Below are 27,151 nucleotides of genomic sequence, written 5' to 3' on the forward strand. Positions count from 1 at the left end.
AATATTCCAGGTCAGATTTTGCAATCCGGATACTCTTACACAATTTGATGATACCAGTATTGACTGTTTAATCTTCTAAGAAGATACAGATGCAAATATATTAATACTATTTGTATAACAAGTAGTACTTCACTAAAACAAGTGGCACTTCACTAATTAAGGATCATAAAATTCAACATTTGTAGTAAAAACGTGTTAACACTGAAGAATGCAAGTTCTGGAAATAAATATATTGAATTCTTTTGGTATAACGTAATGGGTGTTCCCTTTAGCTTAATTTGTTGTTTCTTCTAATATCTAACCTGGTGTTTTGTTTCTTTGTCAGATCGGTGGTGTATCAACAAAACTCTAAAGAGTCGGCCACTCTGCAGCCTTTCTTTACCCTGCAGCTGGACATCCAGTCAGAGAAGATCCGCACTGTCCAGGAGGCTCTAGAAACCTTGGTGGCACGAGAGTCGGTCCAGGGTTACACCTCTAAAACCAAGCAGGAGGTACGAATAAAGCAAACTTTCATGCTATGTTTAAGTTATTTAGTGTTGCATGTTATTAAATTACAAAAAAAATAAGTGATACTGTTTTTGTGTACTTTGTGTTTTTTAAAGGGGAGTGCACTGTAGGGCTGGGTATTCTAAGATTTTTGATAATATATGGTAACATTGATAATGGTTCCAAAACGATACTTTTTTTTTTTTATATATACCAATTTTTATAAAAACAAAAAGAAATTTATTGCACACACATTACAAGTACATATTACGGCACAAATCTTTTTATTTATTTTTCAGCTCCTACGCGAGCCCCGTCTCTGTGCCTAACAGTTTTTTCCCTGCCTGCGTCTACGACATGTCACATTACACAGCCAATCAACAGCATTATTTGATCTTTGTAGAAGCATGCTCCATGCTCCACTGATGCTGATGGAATTTGCTCCTTAGGTATTGGAAGAGGGTGTTGGTGGGCACTTATGGTTTTACATAAAACTAAGTAATGTTGGCTACACATGATAAAAGGCATTTGTGTAATTTCTTCACAAATATTCTAGTTATTTCCTTGGATCGGAGTACATGACACATCACAACTAGTGAAGAAAACACTTTGTTTAGTTAGTGAACGATAAGTTGGAACTGGTGCGGGAACATCTGCTCGACAGCTGTATAATGGGCAACTTCGTATTTTTTTGTAACGATAAACCTATCTGTAACCAGCTACTCAAGGCTGATCACTTTTATAAGAATAACCAATAAATTTACCTGACAATAAGAGATATTTCAGCTATCCAGATGTTCGGAATTGGCCAGATCAGAAGATTATAGGTTTGCTCGCTGAAGCCAAAGGATTGAATTACCACAGTGAAATAACACACACATCACAGGAGAAGTTTAACTGTATGTATTAATTGCAATAACTAACAGGGTAAGTAGCAAAAATACATTAACAATTATATACATCAATTGGAGTAAGGTGAAAAAGTGAAAAAGTGGGATCCCATATAAAAAAGTAGAAAGAAAATACAAAGTATCAAAATAATAAATGTTCAGTCCAGTTTAATAAAAATAAATTAGACCCGGGTCTGCTAAAAATACTGTTCTCACTTCCTTATGCGCTAAAAGGATATTTGTCCTCCTTCAAGGAAACAAAGTGTGCACACAGTTCTACCTGACCCCTTGGCCAAAGGGGTAATAGATCAAGTTTCTCCGCTGTAAAGACTCTATGTTGCAACCTCCAGGCTACAACCGGCTCTACATCAAGTGGGCTTGGCTCGTTTCTCTGTTGATTTCCGCCGGTCTAGACTCCACCAGACTGCGATCCCTCAACGTTGAATCGAGCAAAAAAACCTGACCAGTACAAAAAGACAGCTCAATAGCTTGAACCTGCCTTCAGTCTCTCTCCAGTGTTTCTCAATATTTAATTTACGTCACACCATCAACAGTCACACAACTTAACATTAGCCTTAAAATGTATAAGTATCTGCTGCTACGATGATTCAGCTTTTCTGGAGTCACTTCCGGTCTCACTCAATAGCGCGAACGGCTGAGAGGCGGGCCTAAACACTCTATTGGTTAGGGTGTAGTAACACTCAAACGTTATAGGCTAATGCCACAATAACAATATGCCTTTGTATTGGATGATATCTATGTTAACAAGCGATCATGTCAATATAAACCATTTATTTATACTTATATATAGTTTTCACATGTATTTTATAATCACTTGTATATATTACTAATATATTTATTACATATTTATAGGACGTATTTATTCTATTTATTGCCCATTTTATATGTGGGTTACATATCGTTTTGGTCTTTGTCATTTCAGAGACCGTTAACTTGGTGTACAGTCTAGCTCTTGTCTTCTGTACTTTTAAAGCCCCAACACCAAATGATTGATGAGTCACTACTTTGAAGGGCACTGCCAGCTGTTCCATTTCAGAGAAAATGATACCCGCTTGCTCTGTACTTGTTTTGTTCCTTCCTGTTTTGTTTAGAATACATTTTATAGGGTTTTATCTTAAGTCTACACTTACAAATAAACTCTTTTGAGTCTTTGAAAATGTAACTTGTTTCCCTTGAATAATGTATAACAATCAAAGAACTTTTTATGACTGCAAACATTTTTTTTATCCTCGTTTTCAGATTGAGATCAGTCGGAGGGTGACTCTGGAAGAGCTGCCTCCCGTGCTTGTGCTCCATCTCAAGAGATTTGTTTTTGAAAAGACTGGAGGCTGCCAGAAACTGACAAAGAACATTGATTACCCTGTTGACCTGGAAATCAGCAAAGGTATGGACCCCCACACACTACTACCAGACCTTTAACTTGACTGTGGACTTTTTGGTGTTTACAAATGTGTACTGTGTGCCCCAAGTTCATGCACAGTAGTTGTGTATAGAAATTTGAAGATCCAATTTAGCAGCAATGACCAAAGACGGACAAGAAAGAATTTTCTACCTTTTTTTTAAAAAGTATTTTTGGGCATTCATATAAAGAAAAATATAGGAAAAGATAGCTTTTGTTAATTTGATGTCACCTAATCAGGACAGCCTTATTGCATTTAAGACACAGGGTTCCTTGAAAAGGGACGAAGCTATAAAACATGCATCAACATGTTACTCAATTTAAGCTGTAGATGATTAATTGGATGAGTTGGCCAAATTAACCTTGAGTCTTAAAAAAATGCTTTCCCAGAGAGACTAATCATTTGATACTCAAAAAGACAGAGTGGTGTGTCTTTTTTCTCTCAAAGGGAACGGTCTATCTGCTCAACTGGGAGTGACTCATGAAAATGACACACAGCATTGTGACTGATCGAATCAGGTTGCGAAATCATTATCATGGCTGTAGACACCCTTGGAGGGATCGGGGTTCAGAATGAATCAAGAGAACAATGTTGCAGTGAAGTTTGTAATCCCCCCCATTCGGTTTTTCTCCATTTTGTACAAAAACAGTTTTAAAGAATTACATTTTATCTATTATATTATGATGTGCCTTACACTAATACTCTGTATTTAATTATAATTTAAGCAATGCGTTACAGCTACTTGCTCTAATTAGTGGATTTTCTTAACTTTGATTTCCTTTCAGATCTCTTGTCCTCTGGAGTGCGGGGCAAGGTTGTGAAAGGCCAAAGAACGTACCGGCTCTTTGCAGGTGGGTTTGTATTTTTTTGTGTTTTTTTTTTGTGTGGGAATTGTTCACCCACCAATCTGGGGAATCTAATTGCGAAATTTCTGCCAGATATTGCAACAACAATTTGATTTGGGGTTGTTGTTGTTGTTGTTGTTGTTGTTGTTATTATTAAAAGTTGGGCTAAAGTGCAATATTGTCATGAGCATTATAACATGAGATACCATCAAAACTGCTCTATTTTTGTATGCAAGATGAGAACATATTTATGAATTGCCATCAATAAGTGTATTTCTTTTAGTAAACATGGAACATTAAACAATCAAACAAAACATTTATCACAAAAGCCAAAGTTATAATAACAAAACAATACTAATAAAAAAATATTAGTACTTTCCTGTAAAATGAAATTTGATATGCCACAGTTCAGTAGCTACATTTTAAAAATCATTGAACTAAATACTCTGCGTGCCATTAGTGGCGGTCTTCACAATTAGCTAATTGCTTTCTTTCAAATCGCAATTTTGATTTGAAAACAATCAATAGTTCAGCCCTAGCCCAAAAATAACAACTGCCAAGAGAAATTTTAGAATGGCTGTTCTTTTCTGTGTTGAACCTGAATGCATCTGGTTAACCGTATTCCTTTTTTTGACATTAGGAAATATCATAATCCATGATATAAATCATCAATCGAGTTCTATCCCTCATGTATCACCAGCAAATAAGCGACACTCAATGAGTGCTTGTTTTCATGTGTGAAGAGACCTGTAGTCAGGAGTAGGACTCCTACTGGTCACAGCATACTGGTTTGATTTACATGTGTCAACTCAGGCAAGACAATTTTATTTTGGTTTATAGAACCATTTAAAGAACCATTTTTGTAGGCATCCGTTATTTAAGCTACATTGTACAGCATTGTAGGTAAATCTAAAGACAGCTCAGTGTAAAAAAACTGCACTGCAGTGCCCAAAATTGAAGTAATGGATGACAATGACTTAAATAATGTCTCTCTCTCTCTCTCCCCCCTCCCCCTCCCCCCCTTTTGCTTAACCAGTTGTCTATCACCATGGGAACAGCGCGACAGGCGGTCATTACACCACAGATGTCTTCCACATTGGTCTTAACGGCTGGCTGCGCATTGACGACCAGGCAGTGAAGGTTATCAACCAGTACCAGGTGGTGAAGCAGACTGCAGAGCGCACCGCCTACCTGCTGTACTACCGCCGCGTCGACCTGCTGTAGACGCACACATCCCAACGCAAGATTACCCGAATATATTCACGAACGCACACACAACACACATGCTCCATATGCACTCGTTGACAGGACATTACATCCACACATGACACAAACACACATAAAACTAATGAACAGGAACACTGCCCAACTTGTTCTCTTGCGAGATTTCCCTCTTCTTCCCTCCTGTCCCCCCTTTCCTGAGAACCAGCTTTTCCAACACCTTTTTCCTTGTCTTTTTTTCTTTTTGGAGGAGGAAAAAAGCTGCATTCACCAAGATTTCCCTGTGACTGCTCTCTCTTCTCTGTGCACCACTGCTGTTTTTTGTTTCTCCCCTTTTTTTAGTTTTTACTTTTAAAGCAGCGAGTAAAGGACTGTTGAATAGACAGAGGTGGGGTTGGGGTTACATGTTAGGACCTGAGACTCACCTCTGACTGAGCCCACAGCTCGGCTCGGATAGCAAACCGTGGACTCACACACAGGAGGAACTATCTACCACAGGCTGCAAGTGGACCGTCGGGGTAATTTCTCTTGCTTGAATTACCTTTTTTAAGGAGATTACCTAGAAATATCAGTGTTTGCCTTTTAGTAAAGGAGTACTGTTGGCCTAATGAATTTGAAGCAGTTTAAAAGCCTATTTGAATTTGCCCTTGTGCATTTAAAAGACCCAGCACCAGCATTATCACGAGTCTCTCCTCCCAATGCCAGATTGTCTTCTTTGCCACCAACAAAAACAACTCCTCCGTGTCCTCACTTTTACGATGCTTTTAAATCTAGGTACAACTTGAGCCATCAACAGGAAAAAAAAAAGTGGTACATTGAGAACCGAACAGCTTCCTTGTTTGAGAGATCCTTGTTATGGTATATGGGTTTAGATTTAGAAAGACTGTCTAAAAAAATATTAATGCGCTTTAGAATTTAATAACAAATATGCTTCTGTGCACAAAGTATAAACTGATAAATGATTACGATATGACAGGCAAATGCATATTTTGCAAATATTTAGATTAAAATGTAAAAAAAAAAGATAAAAATATAAAATCTAACTGACTGAGAACTTGTTTGGGTCCTAAAGGACTTTGCTAGTTTTTGGACTCAGTTATTGCACTGGAGAGATGGCAACCAATCAAGACAGATTCCACTGCAAAACCTGCCCTTGTTTACTTTGTAAATTTCATTCTCTATCCATCTGTTTCTTTGTATTGTCTAAAGGTTCCACCTGTGTATAGGTGGTTTATCAGTGTAGTTTTGAGCCACACCACCCCTCTTACCCCCCAACTCAGCAGAAAGCGGGGGCTGCCTTAGGTTCAATGTGATGTTTTTCCACTCAGTGTACAAGTTTAACCCTAATCAGGCGCCAACAGCAAGTCTGTCTGTGAAGAGTTAGGAGAATGTACCTGACACCTATGTATTTACTCTTTTGTGGCTCAGCATTTCCTCCTAGTTGAGGGAAACTGAGTGTTGAGGGAAGTGGGACTACATCTGTGCTAAGCTCTGCATAAAACCCCCGAACATGTGCACAAAAGGAGATAGTTTGCTTTTGTTGAAGATATTGAATTTTTTTTTGATCATTAATGGATTGTGATTTTTGTTTTGAGTTACTAAAAGATGTAAGTTTTTTTTTTTTTTTTTTGTCATTGATCATTTATTGGATGTCCCCATGCTCTGGCTCCCTTCCGAAAAAATATGCTTGCATTTGAATTGGTGTTTGAAAAGAAATTACACAGGCTAAAGCACAACAATGAATAAAATCAAACTAGTTCTTTGCTTGATATTTATTTCCATTTTTTGTCATTTTTTCTTTTCATATTTTTTTTCTCCCCCCACTCAAGACCCATTTCATTCCAATCACCAGTGTCAGAATCTCAGTATTAAAACTTCACAAAATGTAATCGGCTCATGTATTTCTACATGATTTAGTCCTGTGTACTATAACCCACAGAAGTCCTCCTTTTTTGTCTCTCACATAGTTAATTAAAACCAGGTACAAGGGTGAAAAGGTGGTTGTCCCGCATTTTCATGCTTCAGAATGGTACTTGTTTGTAAGTTTACAAAGACTGAGTCAGTCTTTCAATTTGAAATAAAATTGAAGTCTGTTTTACAAAATTTCATAATTTCACATTGGATTAAAATTATGTTTAGTCTCTATGTAAAATAACATCATTATGTGGTGCATAGTCTCAATTGACTTGGAAGGTTTCAAAGTCCGTAACCTTCCACAGGTTAACCAAAGGAAACAATATAGGCCCTACTGCCTTTCCTCAAATATATATTTAGACTTTCTTTTGCCTTCTCCATTTGAGGTCTTGTTGCCATGTACAGGACTCATTCCACACAGGAAACTGAGGCATGCCGTTTAGACGGTCAATACATCTTCTGACCTAAATTATCAGTCGTGCTGCTGACTTTGTAGTCATTTCTGCACAAATTGTGACATTGTTGATTTTCTTTCCCCTTTTGAAGAATGTTTGGACTTTGAACTGACACCCTGAGCTTTCTGTTGTACAGTTTTATCTCAGTCTGCCATGGCTGGTCAGGAAATGTGCTGGTGAAATGCGTCAATGTCTCTTTTCAGTATGTGCTCCTAACACTATTGTCTGCTGGGAATTGTTGGGATATTGACCTTTAAAAAAAAAAACAAGAAAAAAAAAAATCTCTACTGTCTTTTAATTTGAATCCTCCAGCATTCTATTTTGTTAATTGTTCAAATAAAGGATTGTGCAAAAAGCAGTTTGCTAATAAAGTGTAGTCAGAAGACTACTTGGCTTTCTTATAATAGACAGTAAATACTGAAAACATCTGCAGTCTCTTCGCCCTGGACTGGCCAACAGAACAATGTGCACAATAAACCAAAACGATCCACTGAGTCTTGGTCTACCACACTGTTACTGGTCTCTTGTTCTTGCATGTCAACATATACTATGTGTAGTATTCGTAGTATGTTGTATCTCCCCTACCTGTGGTCTAGCTGGCTGCCTTAGTGCCCACACTGCGCTCTTTAGGGCCGTGGCTGAGCTCCCTCTGTTTGCTTTAATGGGAAGCAGAACCCATCATTGAAAAATTTGCTATGTAAGGTTTTTCTGCCCTTTAGTATTCCTTACTATTTATTCCCTCCTTACTATAGCTCGGCCGTCCACTGAAATGTGGCTTTGCACTAAAACTTACAATCAACATAGTATTTTCCTTGTTAATGTCAGAACGCAACTACAAGAGATCTTTTTTTACAGGCCCACAGCCTGAAGGGCAAATTACATGTTTGGACACCCACTGATAGACCACCTATACTGGCAAGTGTCTCCTTGTGTGCGTGTTCGTTCACCCCACGGGCCTTTTTAAGGCTCTTGAGTGGTTAAGTGTGTAAGGCATATTTTTCAACACAAGCTAGTAATTATGATTGTAGTATTGCAGCATCTACAGGGACAAAGAACAAATAACAGAATAGGGTTACTTTTCTGCATCATGAACATGATATTGTGCCATTTAGATACTTAAAGTGCCATGGCTCATTAGAGTGGAGATGACCAACCCAGCAAAATCTAGCACATGGAGCAGCAGACAACAATTGGGCCTTGGCACATCTGTGTGCCTATCTGCTCCACAACCAATATATGAGTTGTTTCCCCCTGTTTAAGATTACAGACTGTCAAAAAGTAAACGAGAAAAAGATGTTTGAATTGTGTAATCCTGTTGTCTTCAACTGAGACCAATGCAGAGTTGTGAGTTTCCAGTTTGCATTTGGCCTGCTATGAATTATGTATGTAGGTTGATGCAGCTGAATAACACTTGTGAGAAGAAAACCCTCGTCTCTTGGACATTTGATTACAGTCACCAAATGTGAGTAACACAATAACAAACCTTTGTCACAAGGGGCTGCTTAGAATTAGGAAATGCAGATTGAGAATCTTAAAAGAAAGAAGTGGCTGGGATATTAAAGAAGGTACACCTGCAATCAGATGATCAGATGCCTTGATTCTGTGATGATCATGTTTAGGACATAAAGAACAAGGCTTCTTATGTTTCATATAAATGTCTGAAAACATTTTGTGCAAGGAGTACAATTATATCACACTTATTTCCTACATCTGGATGGGTTCATGTTTGGAATATCTATCTGTAAAGGTAGCTGCAGCCGATTCTAATGCGTAATTACTGAGGCCAATGGCTATTTGTCAGTTCTGGAGAACACTTGCCCAATAGTGTTTTCATATTGTTTACAGAAAAGGCCCCTGGTCTGCATTAGACATCTGGATGGATCAAAATATCATTCACTAGATCATAATATCACCATAGCTCTAACTTGGTACATCACTATCCCCGCAATCCCATACAGAAAAGGCCCTTTTTAGCTGAGGGAAGCCAAAAGTAGACTATAAAATATTTCCAGGCTGTGTGCTTTGTAACATAAATTGACACCAGGAGGTCATTCAATGAGCTTGATCTTTAACTTTTCTTATGTCTCAGAAATTACATCTTCTAGTGAACATGTTGCTTCAGACCGAGGCCACCGTTGCTACCATCTCTGCAGGACATGTAAGAAAGCGAGCAGATGCATGATGGGCCAGACTTCCTGTTAAACCTGTATTTTGACTGAGTGCAGCACCAGAACCCAAACTAGCATTCCTTCTGAGTGGCCGTGCTCTTGCAAGTATCTGAGATGTTACAGACAGAAATCAAGTTCATCATGGAAAAAAATTTAAAACTATTTGAGTAATAAAACCCCGTCGTTACACGTGATGAGCCCTGTTTTCAAAGCAGAACCTTGTTTACCTCTTTATCCTCTCTAAGATCCTATAATCACGGGAAGTCTTTTAATACTGTATGTACTGATAACTGTTTCATGTGATAAAAGTAATTTATAGTCATCCAGTAGCTCTAAAATGGGTTTTTATACCGCATTCCCTAAAACATATCAAAGTTTGATTGACTCATTATGTAAAATACGTCACACAGGACAGGTTTTTGCAGGGTTTGCTCCAGAAAAACTATAAAAGCTGATTTCCCTTGAATAGCATATAGTCAACCAGAATTTATGTATCTTATTTCCATGTGGATGGATTTGTGTTCATATAATCAAGCTGCAACAACTCAAAACCCATCAAGATCTAATTGCGTTGTTGTGTAACTGCATTGGTGTGTTACAAAATCTGGATACAAATCTGGTTATATTATGACAGAAATGGCTTTCAAACTGCTTGATTGATCTTGTGAATGTATCACAAGTAGTAACACTATTTTGTCCCCTAAATTACAAATATTTGTACCACTTTCAAATAAGGCACCCTTTGTAAAGTTGTAAAGTTTTAACTAATGGCTTTTTTTGTTAATTAATAAACTATTTACTGTTTTTTCTAGATTAGTTATAATCCATTACTGTGAAGAAAACCAGCTTGTGGAAGCTCCCTTTTGACCACTAGAAAAGCAGTTGATCTGGAACAATCCCAGTTATTAACCTCCTAGTAACACTTGATGTGATGATTACAACCCATAATGACTTGTTCACTTCAACAGACAAGAATCCCATGAGCCTTTAATAATGGATAACCAACATTTATAAGTGCATTATTACCAAAGCCGTCTCTGGAGAGCCTGTTTACTCCCTGTTTGGCCCCATTGTACCGAATTTGGTTCCAGTTCCACCAGAGTTCCCCTGGGGGTGATCGAGTGCAAAACGAATGGGAGTTTAGACGGCTAAATGTGTCTCTTTCGCTTGATTCTCGTTGAGAAATCTCAGATGTGATTGTAGTTTTTGCAAGGATTACAGGTCGAAAGTAGTGATGTTTGATGATGATCCTTTGGATTTCTTACAGGTTGAGTCGTTGTTGCCCATAACACGCTAGCATTCTGCTAATGAATGCTGATTGGTCAGTGAAGGACTGATTACGACCAGAGATCCTGCTTGATGGCATTGTGTTTGTGTGTGTGTGTGTGTGTGTGTGTCTGTGTGTGTGTGTGTGTGTGTGTGTGTGTGTGTGAGTGAGAGAGAGAGAGAATGTAAATATTACGGCGTGGTCTTTAAAACATTAGCAAACCTCTTTCTAGCACGTGTAATGACAGGGACAGCATAACCTGTCAGCTGTGTTGTCAATGCCTCGAGAGAGAAAAAAAGCTAATTACTCCAAGCTTGCCGTAATTTTTTGCCGACGTTTTAAAAGGCTTTTTTGGACAAGTAAAGCCCCCAGCTGTGTGCATTTTCGTTGCCTCCCTTTTCAAATGCAACATTCAAATTACTAGACAAAAAATGATATCCCGAGAAAAGTGGATTTTGAGGGTTTTTGTCCCATAGACCACCATTCATTGTGCACTCGCCCTTGAGCGCCCTCATGTGGAACCACAGTGGAACTGCAACCAGTTCAGAAGTTTCCAGAGTAGAAGTTCTCCCCTTATTAGACATTCTGTTATTACCAAATAGAAATGATACATTTCCCTAATTCTTTTATAGCTTAGCCTATAACTAGTCTATAAAGCATTAGCAAATTATTTATTAACCATTAATAAAGCTATTAGCCTATTGAGCCCTTTACAAATGTAAAGTGGTACCAAGCTATTGCCTGGACAATGGGTTTTGAGTGATAATGTCCACTGTTATGAACAGAAACCATTTCTTTAAATGTAGTTCGAGTGATTTGAGTTGTCCCTATCCACTGCTGCCACTGTTCAGTCTGTTGTGATGTTCAAAGCGTCCATGTAGCTGGTTGTGAAGATACAAAGCCTATCTACTGTCACTTAAACGTGGTCCAGAGATGGTGATCTAGCTGGATGCCGCTGAGTCGTCTGACAGCTTGCTCATTTACAGTATTTGTAGTGTTCTTCCTATTAGGCTGTTCGTCAGCGTGCGCGCGCCATGCCAAGAACATAGTAGCCTCCTTCAGGGAGGCTGGTGAGTGGGGGAGTTAGGAAAGACAGTAATTTTTTCCTCTAGTCCTGAGGGGTCTCCTTCTCTAGCCTATATAAGGCACTGTGAGCTGCTCAGGAGTTCCACAGCTCCTGTGTGCTTCAGGAACACCGCCAACAAGCTGCAGCTCGCTCCTCTCACAAGGGAATAATACCTACAGCTCTCCAGCGCGCAGAGGAAACTGCTCCGGAATATTCAACTGGATAGAAAGTGATAAAGATAGAGGTGAGCAAGATCAGACATTATACACATGAATTTGCAATGTATTGTGTTTCAGGTACGCTGTGGCACCAGGGATTGTACTGTAGGTTCTGACTGATCTCAAGTTCCACCAACATGTTCACTCTTTAGTGTTAGATTGATTGATTTACTCAGTATGACATTATGAACTCATGACACGAGCACTTCTCTGATGATTCAAGTTTTGCGTTACAAACCTGTTGGCAAGCCACTCATTCATTGTGAGTCTGCAGCTTTACGAGCAAATGGGAGTGCAGTAGCTCCAATGATGAAAAATGTAAATGTACAGGCAGTATGCTTGTGAGCAAAGTATTTCAAATGTAATGCTATATTTAAGTTATTAATACAATTTAAAACCATACATAATAAAAAAAAAACATTTTAGAGTTCAAGGTCAAACCACTAGTGTACTGCCAATCTTTAAAGGGCATAAAAAAGCAAGGGACCATCTATGGAAATGTTCAACATAGATACAAATCAGACAATTTATATGGTGCCATGAGTTGTGTTTACATTCAACCCCATGGTCAGGAGGAAATGAGGTCAGGCCCACTTTTTGAGTCTCCATAGACAACATGTGGATAGTGTGTATGTCCGAGTCATCTGCTTTGTCTGTCACTCTTGTATAAAATTCATGAAAGCCATGAGAAGGGCCCAGACAGACTAGTTGGTAGAGGTTTAGTGTGAAGGGGGGGCACAGGGAGAGGAGAAGGGTGTGGTGCTTGAGCTGCCCGCTGTCTCACAGTGCCCAGAGCTGGCACAGCAGAGCCGGTGCCAGACCTCAAGCCGTCTTTTCAGCCAGATGGAAAAAAGGTGAAGGGATTCAAGGAGGAGAGCAACCAGTGTGAGCTAGAGCTTGGTTTAGTTTGTTTTTCTTCTCCAATCACACTGACTGACTGACTGCTCTTCTGTCTTTATAAAACTTTGTGACTATGGGATATTTGGTTTCAGAGGGAGGTGAGATGTGCCGTCAGTTACAGAATATTGCCCCAGGATGGGTCAGGAATGCAGTGTTCAGCAGGGTGAACGCTTGTCAAGCTGAACTCAGGTCTCCTTCCTCAGTGTCCCGTCCTGCTGCTCACTTTGGTTAGAAAATAATCAGTCAGAAGACGGGCAGATAGTATTTCTCAGTTCAACTAAGGTGCAGCAAGCCCAACACGAGTCAGTGTTCTATTTACTGACAAAGCTACAACAGGTACTATGAAAGCTATATTATTACTGGGTAGAAAGACTCTGAATGCTAATCAGGCTGCGAGGGTTAAATAAACTCAGTCCTGATTGCTCAGATTCATTTAGACAAAGTTTACCTTTTGGATACAGAAGCCAACTGGTTGGTTAATTGTGGTACAGTTCATGTTTTTTTTTTGTGTACCTGTGAAAATATTTTGACGCTGTTCAAAATCATAGTTGCACACTAAGAAATTTTGGTTGATAATTGTGAGTATTACTCCCAAAGTAGTATGTCACAATATGTTGCACAATAAATTGATGTAGTCAGTTCTGGGATGCACAAAATATTGCAAGACAGGCATCTATGATACATCACAGTAGCTGTGTAAAGAAAGAGGAAAACCTACTTCTTAATAACTTATAATAACAATATAATTCACTCCAATACACCATCCCCCAGACAGCCTCGAAAATGACCTGACACACGAATTGCCTCAGTGTAAACAATGCCGTGCAGTTGTTCTAGTTCTATTAGTGTGCCTGATTAACAACTAACAGCTTTCATGCAATAGCCACAAACAGGCTGAATTGACAGAAATGAGAACAGCTGAGAGTAAAAAAGTCCATAGTTGAGAAATGAGTTGAGTTGAGCCTCAGCATCACAACAGACTATGTGCCAGTATCAGTGGAAGAATGAAGAATTATACATTTCCATATCAATATTTTATCCCAAAAACTTGGTTATAGAAATTGACCTACATTAGTTCAGTAATTTGTATGCCTATATTTTGTAATCTGTACTCTGCTGTGTTGACTCACACAGTGGGGAAAGACTTATTAAATGTTTCCTCTCTTTAGGTTGTGTCTGGGACTTTACACACAAGCTGCTGTCTGTTGCAGTCTGAAAGTCGAAACCCAGACAGCTGAAGTGTCAGAATGACCTGTGTTGCCATGACCTGGCTCCCTGTCCTCTCCCTCTCCCTCCTGCTGTTGTGCTTCAGGGACTCAGCTTCCCTCTTCCTGCCCGACTCCAATGAGCTCAGGCAGCTGCTGAGCCGCTACGAGGAGGAAGCAGACCAGAACGGCACCAGCAACACAGCTGGCATTAGGACCCGACGAGCCATCCGCTGGTCGGACCGTGAGGAGATCCTCCAGCTGCACAACAAACTGAGGGGCGCCGTCTACCCCACTGCCTCGAACATGGAGTACATGGTGAGACATGTCCCATTACACCAATTACCTATTTTTCTATCATTCCCTCAAAGTTACTCTAAGATCATTCTAAAAGGTATCAATTCAATTTTTGGCTTTACCTCACAAAGAACGCCATTTTAATGTGTCAGAAACCTCTGAAATGCGACTGGTGATTAGTTTAAAGTTGTATTCTGCCTAGAAAAGCAACATTGCTGGAATAAGAAAACTGCCTTTTCTATCTGCTGGAAACATGCAGTAATGAAGGTGAGCTGTTGCCAGCCTGCTGTGCTGCTCTTTTACAAGGAGGATAATAATCCTCACTCTGTTCTACCTGCAAACAGCACAGAGAAGACAGCAGAGTAAAGGAAAGCTGGGTCAAAGGAGGACAGAGAGAATACGACTTGGAACATAAATGGATGAAGTAGGACAGGGATTATTGTTGAGATGCACAGGAGGTTGCTGAAAACCACAAGCTCCATAAAGTTGAAAGAGGCAGTGATGGCCTGTGTTTCTCTGGAGTGCGGTTATAACCGTGAAGGAAAGTGTCTGAAGATTTACTCGGCCCAGTGCTCTCTCGAATTCCAGTGAACAGGCAGAGTGTGTGTGTGCCAGTGTATGGGTGTTTGGGGTTACAGTGGTGTCTGTGTGTGCATGTTTTAGCGACCACCAAAAGGCTGGAAATTTACTGAGGAGATGTGCTTTGAGGGGCCGTGCTGTATGCAGTACCTCCCTTGATCCCTTCATAGCGCCTCTTGAACGGCAAGATTCAGGTGTCTTCTCTGCTTTCCACCCTACTGTCCACCGCTGTAAAGAAACCTACTCAGGAAATGTGGATAATTCATCTGGGAAAGCTGGAGATTTGTAGTGGACCATTGCCAAGCGCCAGCTGCCCTACTCAAATGTCACCGTCAAAGGTTAATGTTGTACTTCAGTACTCAGTTTCAGCTCACTGGAGTGGGAAGGAAGGAAGTGCAGGAGTAGAAGCCTTGAACAAGTTGCGGTTAGGTATCTACTCAGTCAGAGTCAGAACAAGATGTTGATTAAAATGCTTTTATATTTTAACAGATGCAGCAGGTGGTTGTTGCAAAGTCTTCCCATTGGTGTCTAAAAATAAGTGAATTCCTTGTGAAAAACTTGTTTTACTTTATGTGTGCAGGTTTGGGATGATGAGTTGGAGCGGTCCGCCACTCACTGGGCAGAGCAGTGTCAGTGGGACCATGGACCTCAGGACCTGCTCATGTCTATTGGACAAAATCTGGCTGTTCACTGGGGAAGGTGAGATGCAATAACACACAGTCTGTCAGCTATGTTATGCATAAAAAAACTGAGACTTTATCAGTGTTTGTTTTGATTATTAATAGCGGGTGAAAATGAAATCAGATTTTATACCCTTACTAGTAGGCTACTAGGGCTTTTTTTTTTTTAAAGATTATTTTTTGGCCTTCTAGGTTTTTATTTTGACAGGACAGCTAAAGAATGAAAGGGGGGAGAGAGAGGGGAAATGACATGCAGCAAAGGGCCGTAGGAACCCGGGCCCACTGCGTCAAGGAGCAAACTTCTATAAATGGGCACCTGCTTTACCAACTGAACTACCCAGGCACCCTATACTAGGACTTTTATTAATTTTGTACCAAAATCAAAGCAATATTTTTTGGGAAATGTAATCTTTTTTCAAACATTTTTCAGAAAACATTTGTATTTATTTATCACTTGCACTTTCTTTATAAAGGATCCATACATTTCAACAGTAGCAAATAGCTTTATTATTGCTAAATTAATAATTTACTAATGCTTTACATATTATAAACTGCTCATATTATGCTTTTGGCTCTTCCCCTTTCGTTTATTTTGTGCATGTTATAGGTTTACAAAGTGAAAAAGCCCAAAGTCCACCCCGAAGGGACTTACCATCTCCAACAGAAAACACTGTTCACAAACAGCTCTATTGTAGTCACTTTGTAACACGTTATAATGCTCGCCTAGCTGCTAGCATGGCACTCCTCATGCTCTGCAACTGACAAGCTAGCAGTACTTACTGCGCATGTGTGGCTGCCAACAAAGATGGAATAGAAGTGAGATGCCTCACTCTGTAGCTAAACAAAGAGCTCAACACACAGGGTGAAAAGAGGAGCAAAACTGCAGTGTGCAGTACAACAAAAATATGGTGTTTTCTGAAAATTAAACCACATAAACCTATTCTGGTACAACCTCAAAATACAATTATGAACCTGAAAATGAGCATAATATGAGCACTTTAAAAGACATAAGATATAAGCCCACAGTCTTAGTCCCTTTTAGTTCAAATATTGTTACTGCAGTTATGAAATTCATTGGTAAATGCTTAATAAGCTGATAATTAATAGATTCTGGTCCAGATCCTCTGCAGCCCTTTTGCAGAAGGTGATATGGGGATGGGAAAATGTTAAACATAATACCTGCTTAGCATAAGCATGTTAGTATTTACACCATAACCCATGTTGACCTAACCATTTAACTCAAAGCACCGCTGTGCCCATGCATAGCCTTACAGAGCCGATTGCATGGCAATCCGCCTCTTCATTTCTTCCCCCACCAACAAAAGACCCAGGGCTCCCAATGCTAGTACCATTTCCAAGTTTTTATTAGACATTTTTCTCCATTACAGGAAATTACGCGCATTGAGAAAACTGTCTTCACGGATCACAACAATAATTTATATATCCGCATTTCTGTCGGACTTCCGTTTTCCCCTTTTTTGAATGACGAGTACAGACTACCGCATTCTGCTGGTAGGGAGAGTTATTACCTTGCACGCATGCGCAGAACATACATGGTAATTGTCTGTAAGTTCTAGTCACTGCAATGTGATCAGGTGCTAATTTTCGGCCAAGACAAAAGGCGACATGAGGCGACACCACACATTTTTTAAACTCAATGCTACATACAGATTTTAGTACCAAAAAGTATTAAGCTTTGATACCCAGGCTGCACAAACAGTAGTTTTGAGTTATTCTGTCCCATAATCATAAGTCATACAGACTTTCTATGAACTTCTTTCTTTCTTTATTCCCTATTTCTATATTTTCTGAACTGTCAATGCAGCATATAAAGTTGTTTCCTGTAACTACAGTGATTAGTGCTGCTCCTTTAAAACAAATCTTGGTACATTGATATCTGTAAAGCACAAGCACGGGCAGTGCTAGTCAGTGCTAGCAAATTAAAGTTGATGTCTGTGTTAATGAGGGTGTGTGTGTGTGTGTGTGTCCAAGTCGACACCAGACACAGTGGGCCTCTGTGCATGACAGTGTGTCGCTGTCCCAGCAGGTGTCCTTCCAGTAATCTGTCCCTCTTCACAACCTTGTTCCTCCCTCCACATTCCCTTCTTTTCTTTCTGTGCCAACAAACCCTGTAATGTCTTTTTCCACTCCCCCTCTACTCTCTCCATTTATAAGCTCAGCACTTTTCAATACCGTAAAAAGAGATGTTTATAACAAGAGCTTGACCAGTTTTGTTGGGCTGTGGAGCCATGTTTAGGTTTGCACTGATTCCTTTTTTCAACCTGATTTAATTTCCCCTGTGATGGCGGGGGAACAGACTGCTGTTTTGTGTGCCAGGTCAGATTCAGACTCATCATTTGAGGCCTGAAGGGAGGAGGAGGAGGGGCAGTGAGGTTCATGCGGTGTTTCTCATGTCTAGCCAAAGCAGCTGGCAGCTCCCTCAGATATTTCCCTTTTGCCCCTGGTACCTGGATGGCCTGTGACTGAGCTTACTGTCTGTCTGTCTGTCTGTGTGCGTGTGTGCGTGTGTGCATGCGTGCATGTGGGTCCTACAGATACCGTTCTCCTGCCTTCCATGTCCAAGCCTGGTACGATGAGGTGAAAGACTACACCTACCCCTACCCCCAGGAGTGCAATCCCTGGTGTCCAGATCGCTGCTCTGGGCCTATGTGCACCCATTACACCCAGGTAAGATGAAAAAAAAACACGGCAGAGCAAGTTAAATTGAAAGAGTTCAGGAGAACATTTAAGATTAAAATAGGTTAAAGGGAACACTTGAGTCAGTGTCAATGGGGGCTGACGTATGAAAATGACCTCTGTAAAGCGCTCCTCATCTCTGCTTAAGGCTTGCAGCTCGAGGCTTCATTAGCCGCTACTAGCATAATAAGACTCCGACCAAACTGTCAGTAATTGTGTTGCATTGTGGGTAATGTAAGTGCCACATTTTGACAAGACAAAAAAATGTGTGGAATAAAAAAAGATGATATCTCTGGTTCTGCTGCATCGTATTTGGCGCTATCCATCGTTAATCTGACAATTTTATAGAAGTGCAATGCTAAATCGGTGTTGTACTCCCTTAACAAACCACTTGGCTGTGAGCTATTCTCTTACTCTCCATCTGATCAGTTACTGCAAGAAGCTGAAACATTAGGTACCCAGTGTGGTAGGTGTTATTTTTGTTTAAAGTATATCTTTTTAAACATCCTTTTGAAGTGTGTACTGTAATGTCTGCTATATTCATAATAAAATCTGTTTAGTATCAAGTCCTGCGCCTTCTTTTATCTGTAATTTTGAACATATGTCACTTGAAAGGTGTTGCTGGGATACAACATGTGGTGCACACTCTGTATGATATTTCACAGTATTTATGGGCAGAGTCCCTCAGAGGGACTGAGGGGTTAAATGACAGACGTAAATATATAGCAACTTGTAGACAGTGAAGGATAAATAGAAAATCCGACAGAAAGAAGAGTTGAAGAGTGGATGTGTAAATCAAGAAATCGATCAAAAGAAAACAGAAATGGGTGAGCTGGCGACCTCTTCCCCTAGACTTTACTTTGTAGCTGCTGGGATGAGTTTACAGAAACATCTATAGTCCTCTGTCTGCCTTTACTCTGAAACCTGATCACTGCCATCTGGTAGTCATTTTCAGACACACCCGACATCCCTCACTGCTTGACCTGGATTCTTCTGAAGATGCTGCAGAGACAAGACAGTGCCAAATCTAAGCGTCATCATCACCTTGTCTCTGTCCTTCATTTGCTGAAATTGCTGATGTACCTGCAGTCTAGGCAATCCTACTCCATAACGACCTCTGCATAAAAATGCTAGAGCCTCTAGAGTTAGAGAGTTCATTGAGCTGAACTACCAGCACTCAGCACACATCAGTCTGTGTGCTGACTCACTGCTTCCAGTGGCTTCTAACTATACCAGGAAAAAGATGAACATTCCTGAGGAGGGAGAGTGCACATGTTTCAGAGTTTGGGAGAAAAGTAATGAGGAGTTATGGAAAATGCTGTGTTGTATTTGCCGTCAAATGGCACTTTATTCATCTGAATCACCACTGCAGCAGCTTTCTGTTTAATATGGTGTTTCTTTCTACCTAGGACAGTTTTGAAGCCCATGCTGACTTATGGTTTCTTTAGAGTTAAGATATTAAAAACTGCAATTTTCTGACTTCTATCAGGATGACAAAAATGATCATTATTATGTCACATAAGGCAAATTGGGTTCACACGAGACATGCATCTGACTGAAGCAGAATAAAAAGATCAAGAACAAAAGTTTATTCTGTGTGTGTTCATTCAGCAATTGTTTGTGCTTACATTGTCATACATTCTTTTATTTCTGTCTTTACAGCTGGTTTGGGCAACCACTAGCCGAGTGGGCTGCGCTGTGCACGTGTGTCCAAGGATGAACGTGTGGGGCGAAACATGGGAGAACTCAGTATACCTTGTGTGCAACTATTCCCCAAAGTAAGATCAATATTCCTCCATGTTCCCCTGACTGTTCATCAACATCTCTGCTCTCTTGACTCTTGTTTGCATTCTTCGTCCTTACATTGCTAACAAATGCTGCAATGTGGGTCCCTAATATAGCTGCACAGCAGATATGTAGCACTAGTTGTCTGAAACATGTGTGTGACATATTGGAGCCATTAAAATTCCCGCACAAGTCAGAATAGAAAAATAATAATGAAGCACAGGGAAAGAAAAATAAGAGCAGAGCAGGAACTTGTTTTCCAGACAGCCCACAGGATGTAATTGCCTGAGAGACAACAAGGAGTGTTTTTATTAGCTTGTGGGATTAATGACTATTAGAAGTGTTGACCATGGACAAAGAGTGCTGAAGTAATTACAAGGTCATGAGCCCAGTGAGGCTTGACCGCTGATTCAATGCCACCTTAGTCAAGCTGTCCACTATTCATTTCTGCAGGGGCAACTGGATCGGCGAGGCTCCATACCAGCATGGCCGCCCTTGCTCCCAGTGCCCTCCCAGCTTTGGAGGAGGATGTAAGGATAACCTGTGCTACAAAGGTGAGCAAACCCACATGGCTTGCATTCAAAGATGTTAAAAATAAACATGTTACTAACTTGAACCACTATCTGTTTGTCTATCTATAGACTCGCAGCGCTCAGAGACAGAGGACATGAACGAGGTGGAGAAACCTCAGGTTCCCCTGCCACCTCGTACCACCGCCAAACCTGCCCCCAAACCTAAACCATCTCCACCGAAGAAATCAGCATCCAAACCTTCCATTCCTAAGCCCACCATACACAGGACACCATCTTCAAAGACTCCCAGCAACACTTTTCTTGGTAGCTACAAGAATGATTAAAAATAACCTTGAACTTCAATATTTTATACATTCATTTACTTATTGTATTCTTATTCTTGCAGCTCACAACATTAAATGTGAGACTAGACTGCGGGATAAGTGTAGAGGCGGAACCTGCAACAGGTCAGGTTATCTTTTCGGATGTGCATAAAGTATGTCTCATTTATTCTGAGTTACCTTACACTTCTACTCCAATATCAACTCACTCTTGTCTCCATTTTATTTTCTGACTCCACAGATATAATTGTCCTGCTAATTGTCTAAATAAGAAAGGGAAAGTCTGGGGAACTGTCTTTTATGATGTGGTGAGTCAGTCCAACATAAAACAAACGTCTTGCATCATGCAACATGCATACTGTAAATGCGTATTTATGAGTAGTAATTTTTTATTGTTTCAGCAATCGAGTATTTGCCGAGCTGCTATCCACTTTGGTGTCATCGACAACAATGGAGGATTGGTCGAAGTCACAAGGAAGGACAAGTTGCCATTCTTTGTCAGAGCCACTAAGAATGGCATAGAGTCCTACAGGTAGATGTTTGGCCTAATTAATAAAAAAAAAAGAAAATGGGTAATAAAATAGGTTGAAATCACGTTTGCTGATACACCACATTTCTCTGGTTCTATGATTCACAATTTGTGCAATAATGGAATTTTCTGAGAACCATTTGCTTTTCAGATTTCTAAACCCTATGATCTCTTCTACAGTAAATATAAACCCAGTAATGCCTTCGTGGTGGCCAAAGTGGAAGGTAAGTTAGGCACAGGAAGAGCTTTGACCTATGCTTGCATGTAGATTCACACACTCAGCCAACAGATATTGGGTATGTTAAGTGTTTTCTCTTCTCTCTCTGTGACAGAAATAACTGCTGACTGCTACACCACAGTGGCTGAAATCTGCCCTTACAAAAAGCCTGACTCCCACTGTCCAAGGTGCTTCCTCACAGTCACCAGCTTATCATTCTCTAAAGCATGACATAATTAGCCAGTTAAAGGTTTTACTTAACTCCATTATGAGTACTGTGGGTACCCATAAGATGAAGCTGGTGTATAAACTGATAAAAAATGATAATATAGACAAATACAGTTTTTTATTATATGAAATATGTTTTTTATATTATATTATAAGAGAGATAATTATTACAAATACTGTACATTACTAAACACTAAATATATCATTGTATCGTCTACATCCCTATTATTCTATGTTATAAACCATTCAAAAATTACATAGTGCTTTTACGTGTTAAATAGGGCGTTAATAATTTATTTGATAATGTCTTTTATGTTACTAATGTATTTCCATTAATGTCACAATTATCTATTGCAGCAAATTCATACTAATGTCAAATTTGTTTCTCAGAATCTTCTGTCCGGCAAACTGCAAGACTCAGCCTTCCTATTGGTCCCCTGTGATTGGAAACAACATCTACACCGATGTAAGTAAACTCTGTTTATATGTTCTAAATGAACTGCTAAGAACTGATCATGAATCACACCAGAGGTCCAGGTCCTCCAGTTCTGTGCTATTTTTATTTATTTTTGTATGTATGTGGTAAAAAAATCAGCCAGAGTGAAAACTATATCTGGATCTGCAGCATGGTTAACTCAGATTGACTTTGCAGGCTTTGTAATGCATGTTACCTATGGAAAGCCATTGAGTCACAGTATGTATATGGCTCATGGATGATAGGAGTAATGCCATAAACCGCCATAGATCACTCAGAGGCGTATTCAAGTGGGGTGGCACGGTGGCTCAGTGGTTAGCACTGTCGCCTCACAGCAAGTAGGCACTGCTGAGTGGAGTTTGATTGCAAGGATGCTGAGTACTGCTGAGTGCTAATAACCTCTTTACCCAGGGCCTTTCTGTGAGGAGTTTGCATGTTCTCCCCTTGTTTGCGTCGGTTTCTTCTGCTCCGGTTTCGTCCTACCACCATAAACCATCCTATGAATAAGATACTGCAAAGGGATACAGTATGTGCTTGTGCTTCAGCTATACTGGTTTAGATCATCACTTAGAAGTCACTTAAATCCTGTTTAGAGAAGATCAGTGTCAGAAATTAATATTTCACATTAAAGATTTTTACATTATTCTGAGGGGTTTTAGATGAGAAACAGAATTCAAAGCGAAAAATCATCTAAGGGTTTGTTCTCTCAATACAAATGGTCAGGACTAGGAGACATCTCAATAGGAGGGCGTTTGCTTTCTACCCAACAAATGTAGTGTGTGGGATGTGTGACTACATAAACATGAGTAGTAATTCCAGAAAAATCTCCTTATGACATTGTATATAAGGGATATGATATGAACAATAAGGAGGTGAACACTTTTATCTTCTCCCTGTGCAGCTCGTGATAAAGACTTGATTCATTACACTGGTGACTCTGTGATTCTTCATTTCCCAGAGATCTTGTCACAGAATACAGGCAGCAGTGAGGTTCATAACATATGTGTCCAGAAATGTTTTGCAATCTCAGGCGCCCTAATGTGTTTCTACAGTGGTGTAGAAGCTGGATGTTGGTTAAACAGTGGACATAAACCATCTGGTGAGAAATGCTGTAGTGGTGTATGGGCAGTCTGCTCTGTGTTTAGACTAGAAATGAATGATTCTGCTCTAGACTGTTGATAAGAGCTTTTGGTCTATGGTGCTGGCTCTGTGCGAAACAAATGCTTGCGTCTTTGCCTGTAAATTACTGCATCATATTTTGTACTGTATTTGATAATAAAAGAATTACAAAGATATTCATGCAGTGACAAAAGCTGTTTACCATCTTGTAAAAGCATTTCTTCTCTTTGTCACACTCTCCACAGAGCTCCAGTATTTGTAAAGCAGCCATCCATGCAGGGGCAATCAAAGCAGATGGTGGTTTTGTGGATGTTCTGCCACTGGACAAGAGAAAGCACTATGCTGGAGTCCTGAAAAATGGCATCCAGTCTGAGAGGTACTATTCAATGTTTTTGTGGTCAACTATTTTTACTGTAATTACCTTTCCCAGATGAGGATTGAAAGGTACAAAGCTAGATGGGTCAGGCACCATGTCAAATAGTTGAAGGTTACAACAGTGACATTAGGAGATGAGTTCCTGAGTTTCGGAAATCTATATTTTTAGATTTGGCTCTGAGCAGTCTGGCAGTAGAGTATAGAGCATTTTTTTTTCTAAAAATGAGAACAACCATTCATGTTTAGACATGTGGCAGCTTTCATCAACAAGCAACCATTTGGCAGCTGTGAAACAGCAAAGCCTTTTTAGTTGTAATGAAAGCTATGAGTTAAGTATTAAAGCCTGGGGAAGTGTGAGAATGTGTTATTGCTAATAACATGTATAAGCAATATACAAATCTGCCACTATTGCAATTCGAGGAGTAAAACATGTAATCTATCTCATAGCAGTCAGGTTGTATGGTTTGGTGGTTAAGAGACCCAAATAATGTCATAACATTTTCCCAAACCACTAGCCACATGAGTTTTGTAATAAATGGATCACAATCTCTTAACCAGAATCATGTTGGAATTTATGCATGGCCAGCAAACTGACTGCACTAACAAGCATGATAAGAAAATAAAAGTTGGCTAACAGGTGCAACGAAGCTCACAGGTGAATCAAGTCTGCACACGACCACACAGTCATAGGAAGAGGTCTAATCAGGCAAGATTGAGAACACCTGTGTGGGATGGCAGTTGGCGTTTGGGAGCCTTAAATAGATATCAGACTGAAAAGCCATTTTGTTTCGTTCAGCCTGATGCTAGCCAATTTCCTATTTAGTTTAGTTGTGGCGCGTGACAGATCTACCATGCTAAAGACCTTTGTAGATGACACAGAAGTTGCCAGAGCAGTTACTGAAAGCAGCTAACTCAAAATTATTAATGGTGACAAAACACATTTGTTGACTTTAGAGTTGTTATGTATGTTGAATTACTCGTACAGCCGCGTCAATCTCACTGTCATTTGTCCGTAGCTATTTTTCATGAATGTAGGTATGTAGCTAGCTAGCTACGTTCTGTATGTACGAAGGTGACATCCCCATTCTTAATCCTGCCGACTAAATTCAAATTAGTCAAATAATCTCTTCGTGGAGTTAACAGCCTTCAGTGAACACAAACCAAATCATTAAAATTGCTAAACAAATTGGAGATGAGGGTGGTAAATCAGAACCAGATCTCTAGGTTTAACTAAGTTTACAATAATCTTGCATGTTGGGTAAGTGCTAATAAAAATCTGATTAAAGTACATTTAATACTGAATTTTATATTGGAGGTTATATAATGTGTAGATATATGTTGTTGATATTTAAACAATAGGAGTGTGGTAAAGGAAACCTGAAGATACTGTACAAATGAAATGAAAACATGGAGCTTGTAGTAAAATAAGACAAGTACATTTGACTAAATAATCTAAAATATGTCTGAGAAAGGTGCTTTTATTTACTATACCCTACCTTGATTTATGTCTCCTTTAATATTGCATGTAGGGGGTTCCCTGCATGCACACCATGTTTCTCACATCACTCTCATGGCTGTGGCCGGCTCCAGTGGACTACGCTTAGGCAAGGAAGCACTTGTGGGCAGTTCTGCTGGCATGTAGGGTTGTAAGAGTAATGGTGTGGTTTGGTGTGTGGATGGGCCACACATGGGATCTTTGCTTACTTTACTCAGGCATTTCAATTGCTGAATGGCCAAAAATAATCCAAGTCTACTATGAAATCTAATGCAAAACTGCGAAGGCCCTTCTCAGGGCACTGGGATAGGAGGTCAATAAACAGCTGAGAGAGAGTCTGTGCCATGTGCCAACATCATGGCAGGAAGGGCAGTTTGGACTAGACTGTTGCTGGGGAAGTAATCACAGACTATCTGATTACTCGAGAATGGAAATGCTGTCAGCCACTTAGTGCTTTCCCATACGGACAATTATGTGTGATCTGATACCAATCGCACAGGCCTATCAGGATTATTGATCATGGCAGAGTTTCAAGGCCACTCCATCAAGTTTAACACATGTGGTAGCTGGAAAAAGTCAGATTCAGAAGTAGGCCGACAATGAGTCATACTGCCAACGTGCCATTTTATTGTCTGTAAAGCGACCTTGAGTGCTCAGAAAGGCGCTGTTAAGTAAAATGTATTATTATTATTATTATTTATTATACCTCGATTGTACTTTTTAATGGACTTGGTTGCTGGGAGGACTTGTACAATACTAAAAAGCAGACATCCAAGTATCACAAAAACCAAAAAAGAAATTTATATGACTTAAAGGGTGATTTTACACACTTTTACTCGTCACGGGAGGTACTACTCTGCCTGTGAACACACATGTACAGTACAATGTCTTCTTAGGCTCCGGAGGGAGCTTTTTAAAGTCTGAGACTCCAAACAAAGCTACTGTTTGCATCAAGGATCCAGTGTTTTTGGAGCTTAACCCACACTAGTGATTCACATTCCGGATAACTCGACCTTTGCTGCTTCAATTTTGATCAGTTCTCTCCAGTCTATTTTTAGAAGTTACATTCTAAATTGCTAGAGTGCCCTGTGTTGCATCTGTAATAGTGGGTGCCAAATGTAACATGTTTTCTGTATTGCCTATTTGCAGCAAGAGCAGCACAGAGGGCGGCTCTTTTCGAATTTTTGCTGTGAGGGAGTGAGACCTAGGATCAGAAGTCCAGAGACCAACAGAGTCACCTCAGCTGCTCTTGAAGAGCAGGAAGTGCCCACAGGTTGGACACCATGGCTGTTCATCTGTCTCTGTCTCTGTGCCTTCAATGGAAAAAGAACGTCCCAGCAGATTTTCCCCTTTTAGTTCATAAACAATATCCACCCAGTAAAAGTTGTCCAATATTTTAAAAGACCGTTATACCAAATACAGATATTGTTTTCATATTTACGTAATCTGTGAATGCAGAATGTGTTTTTTAATGTATTATGATTAGAGCCCGACTGATAAAGGATTTTCGAGTCTGATACTGATACGAATATGTGTTTATTTAAAAATCGGATATGCCAATATATATATAAAAAATAAATAAATCCAGAAACGTGTTACAAAACATAAATAGATTTCCCTCACATTAGTTATTTGTAGTTATTTATGAGTTCTCACTAAAATAATATGATAAGAATTTGTTTTATTGTCACGACAGAACAGAGGAACATCAATACATATTAAAGTTCTGATAAATAAAATGTATAAAAATACAAACTTAAGTTATG

General features: G+C 39.8%; 2 protein-coding genes across 5 annotated transcripts in view; both read left to right on the plus strand.

Annotated features, from left to right (window-relative positions):
- usp10 (ubiquitin specific peptidase 10) overlaps positions 1–7,716 on the plus strand; it is a 34,718-nt gene extending 27,002 nt beyond the window's left edge. For all 4 annotated transcript variants that reach the window (XM_032506871.1, XM_032506922.1, XM_032506956.1 and 1 more), the window contains 4 exons: positions 326–491; positions 2,637–2,781; positions 3,583–3,648; positions 4,679–7,716. In XM_032506871.1, the coding sequence (XP_032362762.1) occupies positions 326–491; positions 2,637–2,781; positions 3,583–3,648; positions 4,679–4,866 (565 nt within the window). In that variant the 3' untranslated portion in view covers positions 4,867–7,716. The remainder of the gene's footprint in view (positions 1–325; positions 492–2,636; positions 2,782–3,582; positions 3,649–4,678) is intronic.
- A 4,031-nt stretch (positions 7,717–11,747) lies between these two features.
- Positions 11,748–26,812, plus strand: crispld2 (cysteine-rich secretory protein LCCL domain containing 2). Its single transcript, XM_032516993.1, has 15 exons — positions 11,748–11,977; positions 14,021–14,374; positions 15,513–15,631; positions 18,168–18,300; positions 19,972–20,087; positions 20,548–20,648; positions 20,736–20,930; positions 21,013–21,073; positions 21,189–21,255; positions 21,349–21,479; positions 21,657–21,700; positions 21,809–21,881; positions 22,312–22,387; positions 23,761–23,891; positions 26,535–26,812. Exons 2-15 carry the CDS (start codon positions 14,099–14,101, stop codon positions 26,584–26,586), a joined length of 1,575 nt encoding a protein of 524 aa, XP_032372884.1. The 5' UTR covers positions 11,748–11,977; positions 14,021–14,098; the 3' UTR covers positions 26,587–26,812.
- Positions 26,813–27,151: the final 339 nt, after the last annotated feature.

This window comes from Etheostoma spectabile, chromosome 1 (genome assembly GCF_008692095.1).
Source record: "Etheostoma spectabile isolate EspeVRDwgs_2016 chromosome 1, UIUC_Espe_1.0, whole genome shotgun sequence".
NCBI lineage: Eukaryota > Metazoa > Chordata > Actinopteri > Perciformes > Percidae > Etheostoma > Etheostoma spectabile.